The sequence below is a fragment of the Aptenodytes patagonicus genome, chromosome 1 (assembly GCF_965638725.1).
Source record: "Aptenodytes patagonicus chromosome 1, bAptPat1.pri.cur, whole genome shotgun sequence".
Classification (NCBI taxonomy): Eukaryota; Metazoa; Chordata; class Aves; order Sphenisciformes; family Spheniscidae; genus Aptenodytes; species Aptenodytes patagonicus.
In genome coordinates, this window is record NC_134949.1 from 2,026,990 (window position 1) to 2,039,689 (window position 12,700).

General features: G+C 36.9%; 1 protein-coding gene across 2 annotated transcripts in view; it reads left to right on the forward strand.

The window, feature by feature from the left end:
• CHCHD3 (coiled-coil-helix-coiled-coil-helix domain containing 3) overlaps positions 1-12,700 on the forward strand; it is a 165,203-nt gene that overhangs the window by 58,571 nt on the left and 93,932 nt on the right. For both annotated transcript variants that reach the window (XM_076346608.1, XM_076346701.1), the window contains exon 4: positions 256-400. In XM_076346608.1, the coding sequence (XP_076202723.1) occupies positions 256-400 (145 nt within the window). The remainder of the gene's footprint in view (positions 1-255; positions 401-12,700) is intronic.

Genomic DNA, 12,700 nt, shown 5'->3' on the forward strand with positions numbered 1-12,700 from the left:
AAGGTCTTGAACAAATTGTACTTTGTGTGATTTAATTGTGTTACTAAGATGTGTTAAATTTGTGTATTCTGTCTGATTTTGACACGTTAATCTGAAATAGACTTCTGGAATTTTTAGCAAATGCTCATATTCAGGTGTCTTTAAGCCAATCATAATTTATTACAGTGACTGCTTTTAAAGTGACTGTGCCTGTGTCCTTTTAAACTACATTTGGAAAACACACCTTCAATCTAAATTTCCTTCCACCTTCTGTAGATTGAAACAAGAGCAAATGTATGTACGTGATGAGTTTGGCAAACTTCTGGAGCAAGAAAGGATTTCTTCAAATGAACATTTGACTCGAGCCATTCTTCGAGAGAGAGCTGCGACAGAAGAGGAGCGTCAGAAGGCACAGCGTTTTGTAAGTTCAGAAACTCTTATAGAAGCCTCAGATTTTTCAAACAACCATGTCTTCAGACTTGTTTCAAAATGTTGGTAGAGGAGGAAAGCAGATCTCTTCTTGTTATTTTTTTTTTTCCCTTTATTACTAGTTAATATTATGTCATTTTATTTTATTCCCTTTTTTGTCAAATATCCCTGTCTTAAGAATAGCTGATTAGAAAGAGCCTAACCTTTCTGAAGGTTGCAAATATAATATTATCCACACACACAAGATGACATATTAAATGTCTTTTTTCAGAGGGTGGACGAGTATTATGATAGTCGAGGTCTGTTTACTAAATTTGGTTATTCTATGTTAAGAAGTTACAGAATACAAGAGAACTTTTCTAGAAATTAATTACTTCATATTTAAAGGAAGTCCGTAATATTTTTGGGCTAGAAATCTGGCTAACAATAAGAATTAAAAAAGTATCATTTTTGAAGTCTCTTATGTGCTAGAAAACAACAACAACAAGTCTAACTTTTGATGATTGTCTCAAACCTTGGAACCAGCTTAGTGAAAAATTCTGTATCAAAGAATCATATTTCAGTAGAGCTGATGTATAAAAACTTCCTGACAAGGAAGTTGTAAAATATGGTTGGCTGTTTTCCTTTGAAAACTGACACTATATATTTCAGTCCATTTCAAATGTCTGGCAGATTTACAACATACATAGCGGTTGCTTGCTATATTGAGTCTGTATTGACTCTTCTTTGTAGCAATAATCGTTATTCTCTGAGGTATAAATATGCCTTTTTTTTAATATCTTGACTATAAATAGTAAACAAATTGGTATTTTCAAGAAAAAAAGTTTAAAATACTTGTGTAAGCATTCCTATTGAAATAAATGGGATTGCTTATGTCAGCATCTATATAAATATTTGTTTGGCCCTCTGTATCTGAAATAAAATCAAAGCTTTCTAAGGTTTATTGGTTGGTAACATAGTAAACCAACCACTTCAATAAGCAATAGCTTTATCTATGCTGTGTAAGTAAAAATCTATTGCCCATGTTATTTTTCCAAATCACAATTTACAAACAAACAAATTTCACCTAAGTACACCTGAGTATTGGTATCTTTTGCAGACATTTCCCAATGCTTTTTCACCTCTATGGTAATGTTATTGTTGAAGAATAATGACAATATGGTAAATAAATGTTTAATATTTTGCCATTTTAAAATATGGGAACAAAGGAAAGTGGAGAGGAATTGTGACCAAGGTACAGCCTTAGTCTTATGCCTTAAACCCTTGGATTCTTATTATGGTGCAGGAGAGACAAGGGTTTTGTGGCCTCAACCTAATGAGGAGCTGAAGATTTATAATGGGGAATATTATTTGCATATTACCAGGGGGTTTGCGTCTTTCACTTACTACTGTAGTTAGCACTGTGCTTTTGAGAAGCACGTGATACCTTTCTCATCAGCTAAATGTTTGAGAGATTTCTTATTATGGATATCAAACTGGTTTATTTAGCCATTACGTCGATTTTATTGTTAATTTTTACTTACCCTAGAATATTTAAGTTAGCACTGCCTACGTGAAGCAATCGGGAATTGCTGTTAACTAATTTTGAACCTTACCAGCCTGGGGAATGTTGTTTCAAGGTGTGTGGTGTCGCTGCATGTTGAGTTGGAAGAAGAACATACAAATGGTGCTAATGCAATGAAGGAAACGCCTTAAAATCCTACAGGACGTCCCCTCACGTGGAGGACAGCGTGACTTGCTGCCTTGCTGTGGTGACAGCATCGCTGCCTGGCATTTTAGAGCTGACTACCAAAAACGTGCTTTTGTGGAAGCATAGGCATGTCAGGGCATAGATATTGCACATCAGAAGCAAAGCAAGGTATCTGAGCTCTGCTAGTGACTTATGTATCCTGGCATAGTTATCTCATTTTTGATCATTTTACTGTTTCAATCTGTGACATTTTAAAATATCTTGAGGTTCTTTGGTGAAAATTGCTATGCACATTTGCTATTACTACTGCAAATTTGTCATTTCCACTGTAGTTTGTTCATTCTTTGAAGCGTACTGTAAGATAACAAAGTAGCAAGTAGGCTTGGTGTGTTTGTTTCCTTGAAATGGGTCTAAATATTAAAACATTGAGTAATTCTCACCTTCCTTGCAAGTCCTTCTGTAAGTTGCCTCCTTTATTTTCCTGTAACTGGTCAGTCTTTATTCCCTTGGCTTCATTGCTTATGCTAGCTGTTTATTTGTCTCATGTATCCAAGCTGAATTTGTGAAATCTGTAACAGGAGCGGGATAGATCTGTGTGAACCATTTGTCAGGCAGAATGAGTAATTCCATGTTCTAGTAAGCTGCTACAGTAGGTTTGTATTTTATGTAGCCCGGATTTGATCTGGCCTGTCAGATTCTTTTTGGAGAAAAAAGAGTGTTTGTGAAATGTCAGCAGCATTATCTACAAAATTAATTCCTTTGCTGCTGCTAAATTGTTTAAATAGTGCACAGGAAAAGAAATTATGGTTAGAAAGGAAGAATTTTATTTTTTCTTTAAAACTGAATTAGCAGCCTTTATAATAAATAGACATAAAATTGTTAGATTGAAGTAATATTTCCCATTCTTAAACAATTTTAATACCAGCTGCTGCTTATAGTTTCAGAGAGAAGAAATTTTTAAGTGTTAACAACACAAAAGTTAGCATTAACTCTTCATACAAACCAAAAAACTTGATAAAATGAAGCTAAAATGAACAGCTAGAAGAGTAAAAGCTTTGCAGGTGACAATAACTATAGAAGGATGTCATTTGTCTCTTTAAGCTAAAGTATTCCACTTATCAAAAAAAGAAATCTAAAAGAAGTCAGCAGAGCTTGGATAGCAAGGTAAGGCAAAGAAGGAGGGCATCCTAAAAAAAAATCTGAAATAATTTTTAAGTGAGCAGAGTGTGGAGGATTGTGACACTTGTTAGGCTGAATGTTAAAAAAACAACCTCCAAAAAAACATGACAAAAAGAATTTTGAAGAACAGTTAACAAAAGGTATAAAAGTGAACACACAAGCGCACGTGTGTATGCACACTCACACCCACCCACTGTGGAACGGGGATCCTACCAAAGACTGTAGACCCAGGAAAAGGTCACGGAGTATGAGCAGCACGCAGAAGAGATGAGGCCGTAGCAGCAAAACACCCTGAATTAATTTTTTCACGCGTCTCTTCGGAGTGGAGGAACTTCTGAAAGTTCCCACGCCAAAACTTTGTAGAGATCTCCTCAAACAAGGACTGAGATGTGAAGTTTCTGTAGAAAACGTTAAGGGAAATCGACAGTTTTACCAATAACAGCTCTTCAAGCTCTGAAAGAAACTCGGAGATGATAGATGAGCTCGTGATAGCTGAACTACTTAGGTGCTGTGTAAGCTGTTAGGGAAAGCTTCCTCAGTACAAGTGGACTGGAAAGTGGCTGATGGGATGTCAACTTCTTCAAAAACAATTTTGGGGGAGATCCAGAGGTTTACAAACCTGTAATTCTGACGTTTGTACCAACCAAGGTGAAATTACAATTTAGAGTGGAATTTCCAGACCCTGACCAAAGCCCTAGAAATGCCTCGTGGAGTCGCTGTGAGGATTTGTTCAACTCTTGATGCTTAATTCAGCAGAAATAAATCCAGCTGCTGTTGGTTCCTTTAGTAATGCCTTCAGATGTCATTGACTTTGAGGAGCATTTCGGACATAGCCTAACTGCCCTTATCTCGCAGCATTTGGGTCTAGTCTTTAAAAAGCGATGCCAGAGAGACTCAGTGTGCTGAAGAGCTGCTGAGTTCTTGCATCTCCTCTGGCTTCTCACCCATCTCTGGCTGTGTGATCCTGCTGTCTCCATTGCGGTGGGGCTGATATTTGATGCTGAAACAAGCCGACTTGGGAGAAGTTCATTCTCCTTCCCCCCCCCCCCCCTCCTGTCTGGCAAGTGATGTGAACTAGCTTATTTTGAAGGGTCAGATGTACATCAATGTTAGGTGTAAGGGATGCTTTGCTGATGAAGAATTTCTTTACCTCTTTTTCTGCCCATTTCCATCTCTGCACTGCAGTTCACCTCCTGTTCTGTGGTGTCAGTGCAGATGATGTGGACTGAAGCAGATGCATTACAAATCCATCCTGGAGGCCTTTTTCAAATGCAGATGTGCCCATAATCTGCTTTATAGCTTGTCTACAAAAACAGCTCAATTGAGGAAATTGCATACTGTGTATGGAGGGCAAGTTGTTGGGGGAAGAAAATGAAAACTTCTTGAGCTGGCCTTGCCACCAAAGAGAGTGGTTTTGTACCTTTAGCTTTACTTACAGTCAGTTTTGAGACATAATATTTGCAAAGTATCTCTGAGTGTTTTCACCGAAGGGCAAAGTGCAGTGTGTGCCTGAAGTCGTGCTTGAGAACTGCCTGTAGCAGTGCAGCTAATAAAAAATATTTTTCTTCCATACCCTTAGCACGTATATAATACTTTTTCTGCCCATCCTTCTTGAAGGAGGACTTCATAATAAATTATTTTATTTCAGTCTAGCCATAACGAATTTCGGTACTGGTGTGGTCCTCTTTAGCAATGACCGGTGCAGTCGAAGGCCCCATACTTCGGACCGCTCCAAGAATACCGCATTATGTTTTACCCACACAGGCAGCAGACTTATCCTCCTTTGCAGTATTTATTATTGGAGATCTTTGCTGCACATCTAAAAATTGTGGATAGTTGAGTTGGGCATAGTCTTGTTGAGTGGCTTTAAATGTGGTAGCTTTGCCATAAATAGCTTATTGACGTTCCATCACTTGAGTCATTATGAGAGTCAGGGTGAGACATAGAGAATATGGAGGAAAAAAATCAATAGTTATCCAAAGTGCAGAGGACCTGTTGTATTTCCATCTCTTTATAATGACCTGGAGTTTACTGTTAACATATTTGCTTCACTGTCTGGACTGAAACGAGCTGTCATTAAGACCCTATATGTTAGAAAATGGTTTTATTGAGCTGCCAATGACATTAAAGTCTCATTTCCCTTTGAAGAGGCACAGAAATACTGTTCTGCTCATTTGCTGTAACCATAACATTAAAATTTGATTATTGCTATCATTAGAAATCTGTATCCATACTAATACATTTATACATATTTCCCCATGTATTGTTCCAGGCTTTCATTGAAGTACCTGTTAGAGAATGAAATCTGTGTTGCTGAGGTATTTTTTTGTTTTGTAAATTATTTTCTATACAAAAAGGTCTATTAATAAATTCGGTGTGCAAAAATCAATTTGGTAGAAGTATCCTTCTATTAAAAAGCACTTTTTGCACCTTAGGTGAATGTGGTAATCAGATTATTGGATATTTTTTCCTAGCAAAATCATATTTGAGATGTGTATTCTTCTTTTACTTTTCTGAGGACTGAAATCGATAGACAAAATACATTCCTCGATATATTAGAGCTGAAGCGTGTTGAGTTATGTTAGGAGTGAATTTGACCTATTGTCATAATTGAACACCTATCGTTAAAATAGAGCGTTTTACTCTTCTGTGTCTCAACTGTTTAGATGTTTTCCCTATCATCCTTGGGTGGCTGGTCCTAGTCACTGCGTACTTGTGCTATGCAATGACCTTTGCTTTCGTGATGCATTTATTTTTCCTGTCCTCAATTCATTAGCTTTGTCAAGAGGAGGTCCCCTATTTTCCATAAGCAGATTATATTCCGACCCTTCCTGCTCTTTCCAAACAGTCCTGTGCATAACCATATTTTAAGGATGACTTCACTAGAAGATATCAGGGGGAAGAATTACTAAATGAGTTAAGGCATTAGTTCTCAAGAGAAAAGAAGTCTGTTTACAAACCTGCGGTATTTATTACATACCTCATTTAGCTCATTCATCATTTTAATAGAAAAATGAATCTTTTTAGATGAATCTGAAATAATTTGAGGTAAACTACATAGCCTGAGGCAAAACATGATTGCTTACTGTAGGGAGGGCCAAACTGTTTCTGAAAAGTACAGTATGATTGGTGACTATAATTTACATTGTATGATAGTAGAGATATTAAAGGCTCATATTTGAAAATTAGACTTAAGGTTTGGAAACCAAGTGGTACAAAATTAAATCTAGTGACAGTTGTTTTGTCTCTTGTTCTTCAGTTTTATAATTTAGAAAGTAGATATTTCTCTTGAAATCTCCTTGAAAGTAGAGGTTTTTGGAGATTTACTCATAAGATTTCGTTCAGGTTTATGTACACGGTTCTTTTTTGTCATGCACTGTCGTTACTGCTATTCAGAAATAGCAGTTTTGTTGCAGCAAATAGTCTTTTTGCATTAGTACTCTTGTGATATGGGTGAAAGTAATTTGTTTGGGTTTGTTTTTTCCTGTTGTAGAAGACGGTAAAAGACAAGAATGGAGGAAGGGATTATTTTTGAATGCCAAGGATGTGATCTTTGTTTTGAGGAAGAGGGGTTTGGTTTGTTTTTTTAGAGAAGGAAGTGGGATACAATGAAGAAGTCATTTATGTTTTGAAAACAGTAAACTCCATTGCAGTGTACATGCTCGTCTTGGTTTGAATAAACGTAATATCATGGATATGGCCTATGTCTCTCCTGGCACACATTTCTTCTCTCACCGACTCTCCCTCTCTTTCTGGTATTTCTACTGCAGTGGTAAGGTGTTTGGGATAGGAATCTGGCTTTCTGTCTTTTCTATTTAACACAAATAGATGATGTGAAACTCTACTCTATGAAAAAAAAGCTGTTGCTATGCAAATAGAGATTAATGTTTTTTTTCCAGCAATGCAAGAAATGGGACTTCCTACCAAATATTTGCGAATCATGAATGGTTTTCTTATCTGGACAAATATATGTGCCTTGAAGAAATGGTAAAGACCCACTTGCATGTCTAAAATTACTTTATTAATAAGAGTGAACAATTTTTTCCCCCCTTGATATAGTTAAACAGGAAAAATAATTTAAAATAGCCTGTGGGTGATAGTACTCTTTGTGCTGTAGGTTGTAATCCCAATACGATCTCTGTCATGTGACCTGTTAAGCTAATGTTTTATTTCAACTTTGAAACTGCCATTAAGTGCCTGTGAACTAGAATAAGAAGTTGCTTACCTGTATCTCTCTCCTGTCCCTTTGCGACGTCCATTCTGACATTTAAAATATTTGTTTCAATGGAAACAATACAAATAATTTTCTCCTTCCTTCAGTTTTTCAGTTGGCAACATGTTATAGACATTTTTTTATTATTATTTTTATATGTAATTGTTAATTGGGTTTTTTTTTCTCTGTGTCCAAGTTTGACAGATAGGAAAAACACAGTAAAAATAGAAAGTTTTGAAGGCAAGTGTACCTACAGTGAGCGTTTACTATCTTCAAATATTTCTTTTTGAATGGTGAGAGGAATGTGTTTTGTTAGTCAAACAGCGTTGCTATTTTTTTAATTCTTATATAGCAAACCCCAAGATATTTGACAGAAGCAAAATTAATCACTGTGTTATCTCAGCATCCAGATGAAGATCTAGTGCTTTACAAAGCCTGCTGCTCCATCAATTTGTTCTTTTGGTTGAATTCAAATTGAGTTCATTTTTATAGATTCACTGCATAATACTCTCCTCCCTCATTCATTAACCAATTTGTTCTTGCTACTCCCTTTTTATTGAATGGCTAACAAAATTGCCATGCTATCTTTTCAAATGAATATCATCATTCCTTGTCATGCATGGGCAAAAAGTAAGCATATTAATCCTTTTTACATACACCTTCCCTTCTTCCAGAGAGAAGTCCCATTTCTGCCCTCAAGATATCATGAAAAGAATGTTTTAAATAACGTTCTCTTGAAGCTTTGAGCACAAAGCTTGTATAGAAATATTCCTATCCAGACTCCTTTTGATTACTTCTGGGCCTTTGGAGCATGTACACCCTGCCAGTTGTATGACACAACAAAAGCCAAATCAAAGAGTTGTCAAGACTTGTCCTCGTACATGACATGGTACAAATACATGCGATGGATTAAAACACGTTCATTCGACAGAAGTCTTGAAACATAATACGGACAGTCTCCTCCATTTCAACAAAACAATTTGCTGGGTCTTGAGACTCATTCTGACTTTCATTTAATATTTGTTTACTCTCAGGTTAGGTTAATTTTGGCTAGGCAAATATTCCCTTGTCTCTCTTTTAGAGTACTCTAGTTATCTTCCTCCCTTTGGGTTGAATTAGAAGACTTACGAGAAGAAAGGCTGTTTGGGGGACAGAGGGGATGGAAATAAAGAGCAATTTGTTTTACTAATGACCACTTGAATAATTAATGAAAATCCTTATCTCATGATATCTGTAACTTATCTGAGGACTCTTTGCTGTGTAACGTGGGTATTTTGTTTAGGAACACCAGCTGAAAGAAGGAGACCAATGAAGGAGGACAGTTTGGAAAGGATCTAGCCACCTATATATTAAAAGAAGTCACTATTTATTAAAAAGTTGCTATATTGATTAGTGGTCTTGACGTTGCTGTTTTGATATTCACTCTGTGTACTGTTGTAGTATTTGCTATAACCAGGACTCTGCCTATTCTCTATCTCAGAAGCAGGTTCTGAGATAAGGGCCCTTCCTTTTGAAGTATCGGCTGAAAAAAACCCGAGGATTTGTTGTGAGTAGCAGTAAGATGACAAAGTGGTACATATCCTGTTCCTTACGGCTCAATTTGATAGTTTTATTTTGTAGACATCCCTTTTATTTTTGTATAACTCCCCTTAATTTTGTATACCTCCCCTTTTATTGAGAGCAGCTGAGAATCTGGATACAGAGTTTTGTTGACAGAGCCTGTTTAGGAGTGAGTGGGATATGTACTGCTTACATCTCAGAAATCCTGGAATAATGTCTCTGGGAGACACGTTGTCTCTCTGTTTTCCAGGCAGTTTTGGGGTGACAGTATTTCTTGGGAATGGGAGGAGTGGAGGGAGGAGGAGTGGAGGAAGGAGTCTTGAATTTCCTTGTAACTAAGCAGATGAATAGACTATGCCCCACCAACACCAACTTTTAGATTCACAACTCTGCCCAACGTTGGGTTTTAAACTTGAGGGTAATTAAAGGTAAGACACTGGTAGGTAAATAGTTAATTACACGTACATTGCCACATTTAGGAGGAACTGACTTTCCTGGCGTTCTTGGGGAACTCAAAGTTTAATGGTGGGTGTCCATTTTCATCTTTGATCTACTACTTGAAGCTCTTTTCATTCAGGAGTCCCATTGCCACCAGATTTTACATCTCTTTCCCATTTAGAAAATTATCTTCTTGACTATAAGGACAAAAGCTTTCCTTTTTTAATTTTTATTTTTTTTTTTCCCTTATTGAGTGCTTATTTTGTAGTACCCTTAATTAGGGAATGGACCCTGCACCGGTTTCCTGTACCTTGGGTGCTATAAGGCATTGAATTGACCCTTCCAGCCTTAGTACCACCAAGGCAATGTTAACAAAGTATTTTTCCTTGTGCGTTTCTGAAAGCTTAAGTCTGGTGCTGTGTTTGTATGAGGGAGAGAGCAAATATGCTTTAGGAAAGCTCTGTTAAATATCTTCAAACAAACAAAAGAGCACTTTGACTTTAATGTTGGTAAGGCCAAAAGAAGTGGCAGGACCATTTACATTAGCAGCATTTGCAACAATGATGTCATATTCTGCTTTAACCAAAACACAATCGTAAGTGATGCCTGAGACATTTTTATTGGTTTTGTTTTTTAATACTTTTTCTGCTCTTTGTGCACTTTGACGTGTTCTTTATTTATTAGTACAAAATTGGATGACTTGTGTTTCTGCTGTGAGTTATTGAAGTAGTGAAACTTCAGTGTCTCTGTAAGAGAACTAAATGATGACTGTGAAATACTGTTATGTGCCTTCCCCCGCCCCCCCAGTTCAAATGCAGTTTATAAGACTGAAAAATTCTGTTGCCTCTCCTTGTCTGTCAGTTCTTGGTCTTAGTTACCACATTTGGCTAGCGAAGAGCCTAGAACAGGTAATGGAGGGTGTAACAGTCGTCTTCAGGAAGAATGATTTAACCTTCATCAAAGATAACAGTTCTTGGGAATTTGTGTATCACAAGTTAGAATGAAACGTGATCGAAAAGTGCCATCTTATACAATTACTATTAGTGTTCTCATAATCATTGCCATAGATTCACTTACATAGCGTCACAAAATATGCTGGATGGTTTAAGGTACTTGAAGTAGGCTAATACTTATGCTGGTAGAGTTGATGATAATCTGAATTCTAGAAGAGGCGTGCTAATAGGAAATGGTATTTTGAGAAAAAGGGAGAGAGGTGACAAATTTTAAAAAAACCCAAAACAACTCAGTTTTTGATGTAATTTTAAGTTTACATGCCTTTTCGTTTCAGGGTCCCACTAGATGTCTGGAATATGTTGAGATGCTTAGGTGTTGTAGCAATTGGTGCCAATGTATCTAAAGCAGATGTATACAAATCTAATTAAAAAGGATATTTCAGAGAGAGAGTGAGGAAAGAAAATCAAATGTCATGGTTAAGTCTGTGGGTTTGTTTTTTTATATAGAGGTTAAGAAATTTTTCTGGTCACATCATGTATTACTTGTATGATATATTCTGTGGTAGGCAGGCCAGCGTGTGCATGGAGAAAAAAGAGTCTGCCTCCTTTTTTTGAGGAGGAAAGAGTTTAAAGTGTAAGGGTTAATAAATTGGGAATGTTAATATACCATTTTATTTTGGTAATAAAAATTATTCTCTTGATAGTACAATCCTCTGACGACTGAGGGCTGTTTAATTTCACTATTCCCCATAGCACAGTATGTCACGTCTGTCCTGCAAAGTGCAGTGGAGTTTGTAGCTGGAAATTCAGTCTCCTTCCAAGAAATGTAGCGATGATAGCCTTTGTATGTACAATTGTGTGTGTGTGTACTAGTCTCTTTTTCTCTGAGGTTGTGTATTTGGGGAATCTGACACGTGGGTGGCTGTGTTGCTCCTAATAAAAAAAAAAAAAACAAACAAAACAACTTTGATTTATATGAGTAATGTAGAGAATTGAAGCCAAGCCATTTTCTTTCCAGGAGGTACCTTCCCCTTCAAAATTTGCTGATTTCAACGTGTAGCTTACAAAACTTTTTTTTCTTTATAATGAATTTTGAAAGCAGAAACTGGTTTCAGCTGTCAAGTCTGCTGTTTAAAAAATTTCATAGGAAGGATATGGGAGAAGTTTGTCAACGTTCATTTTTGGGAAGCCATGGCAAAAGATGGCAGTAATACGTGCTTGTCACATTACTTCTTGGTTAATATGGCTGATACTTACAGTTTCATTGTGAGCTTGCAAGATCCACCAGTCTGTTAGCATGGTAAGATATTGCATTGTCTTTTTCATAGATGGTTGAATTCAAATCACGTTTGCAAATAAATAAATAAATAAATAAAATTCATTACTTCTCATTTTCCTAATTATCATGCAGATAAACAGTGGGGATCGTGACATTAGGATAAGTAAGTGGCTTATGATTTTGCCTCGAAGAAAGAAACTCTTGCTGTTCCCCCTTTTCCCCCCTTGGGCTATGCAACAGTAATAAATGAGCAAGCCCAGAGTACTTTATGATAGATAGTTAATGGTGCTGTGCCTGAGCCAACAGGCTTGTTTCCGCAGCAACTGTCACAATTCATAGTCATTAGCATACCTTTAATGGTTGCTTTTCAAAATAATTTCTGCAAGGACATTTAGCATACGTGTAGGAAAAAAGCCATGACATTGAAAAAGGAGTTCTAGGTGCAGGTGAATGTTTTTGGCTGAGTGTAATGCTGGAGCGTGTATGCATGAAGTGTGGAAGAGTGAACTGAAAATTATTAAAGTAATTTTGGAGGTAAATACAGGTTGACTTTCAAAGTCCATTTGTGATCACGTGTCTGTCTTTAAGCCTGTGAATAACCCAACAAAGAGCCTTCTGCACCCTTTTGTTGGATGGTTCTTGCATTTAGAGCACAGAAAGACTGCTCTGAAATCTTCTCCGAGGGAAGAGAATTACTGTATGCAACAGCGATAGCAGAGTCATTTCTAGCCTGTAAGGCCTACTGAATAGTCAAGTCATGACAGCAGACTCACAGCGATGGCTTAATGTACCTGCTATTTTGGTGCAAGAGAAAAAATACTTCTGTAGAATATCTATCAGATTTTCTTTTAATGCTTCTGAAGGTAGGCAAGAGGGATGCTGGAAGGAAGGATAATGAGTGGGTGTTGCTTCTGCCTTAGTAATGGGAGACCTTCTAAGAAGTACTCAGATAAATAGGTTAGTTGGGTCTTTGTTTTACA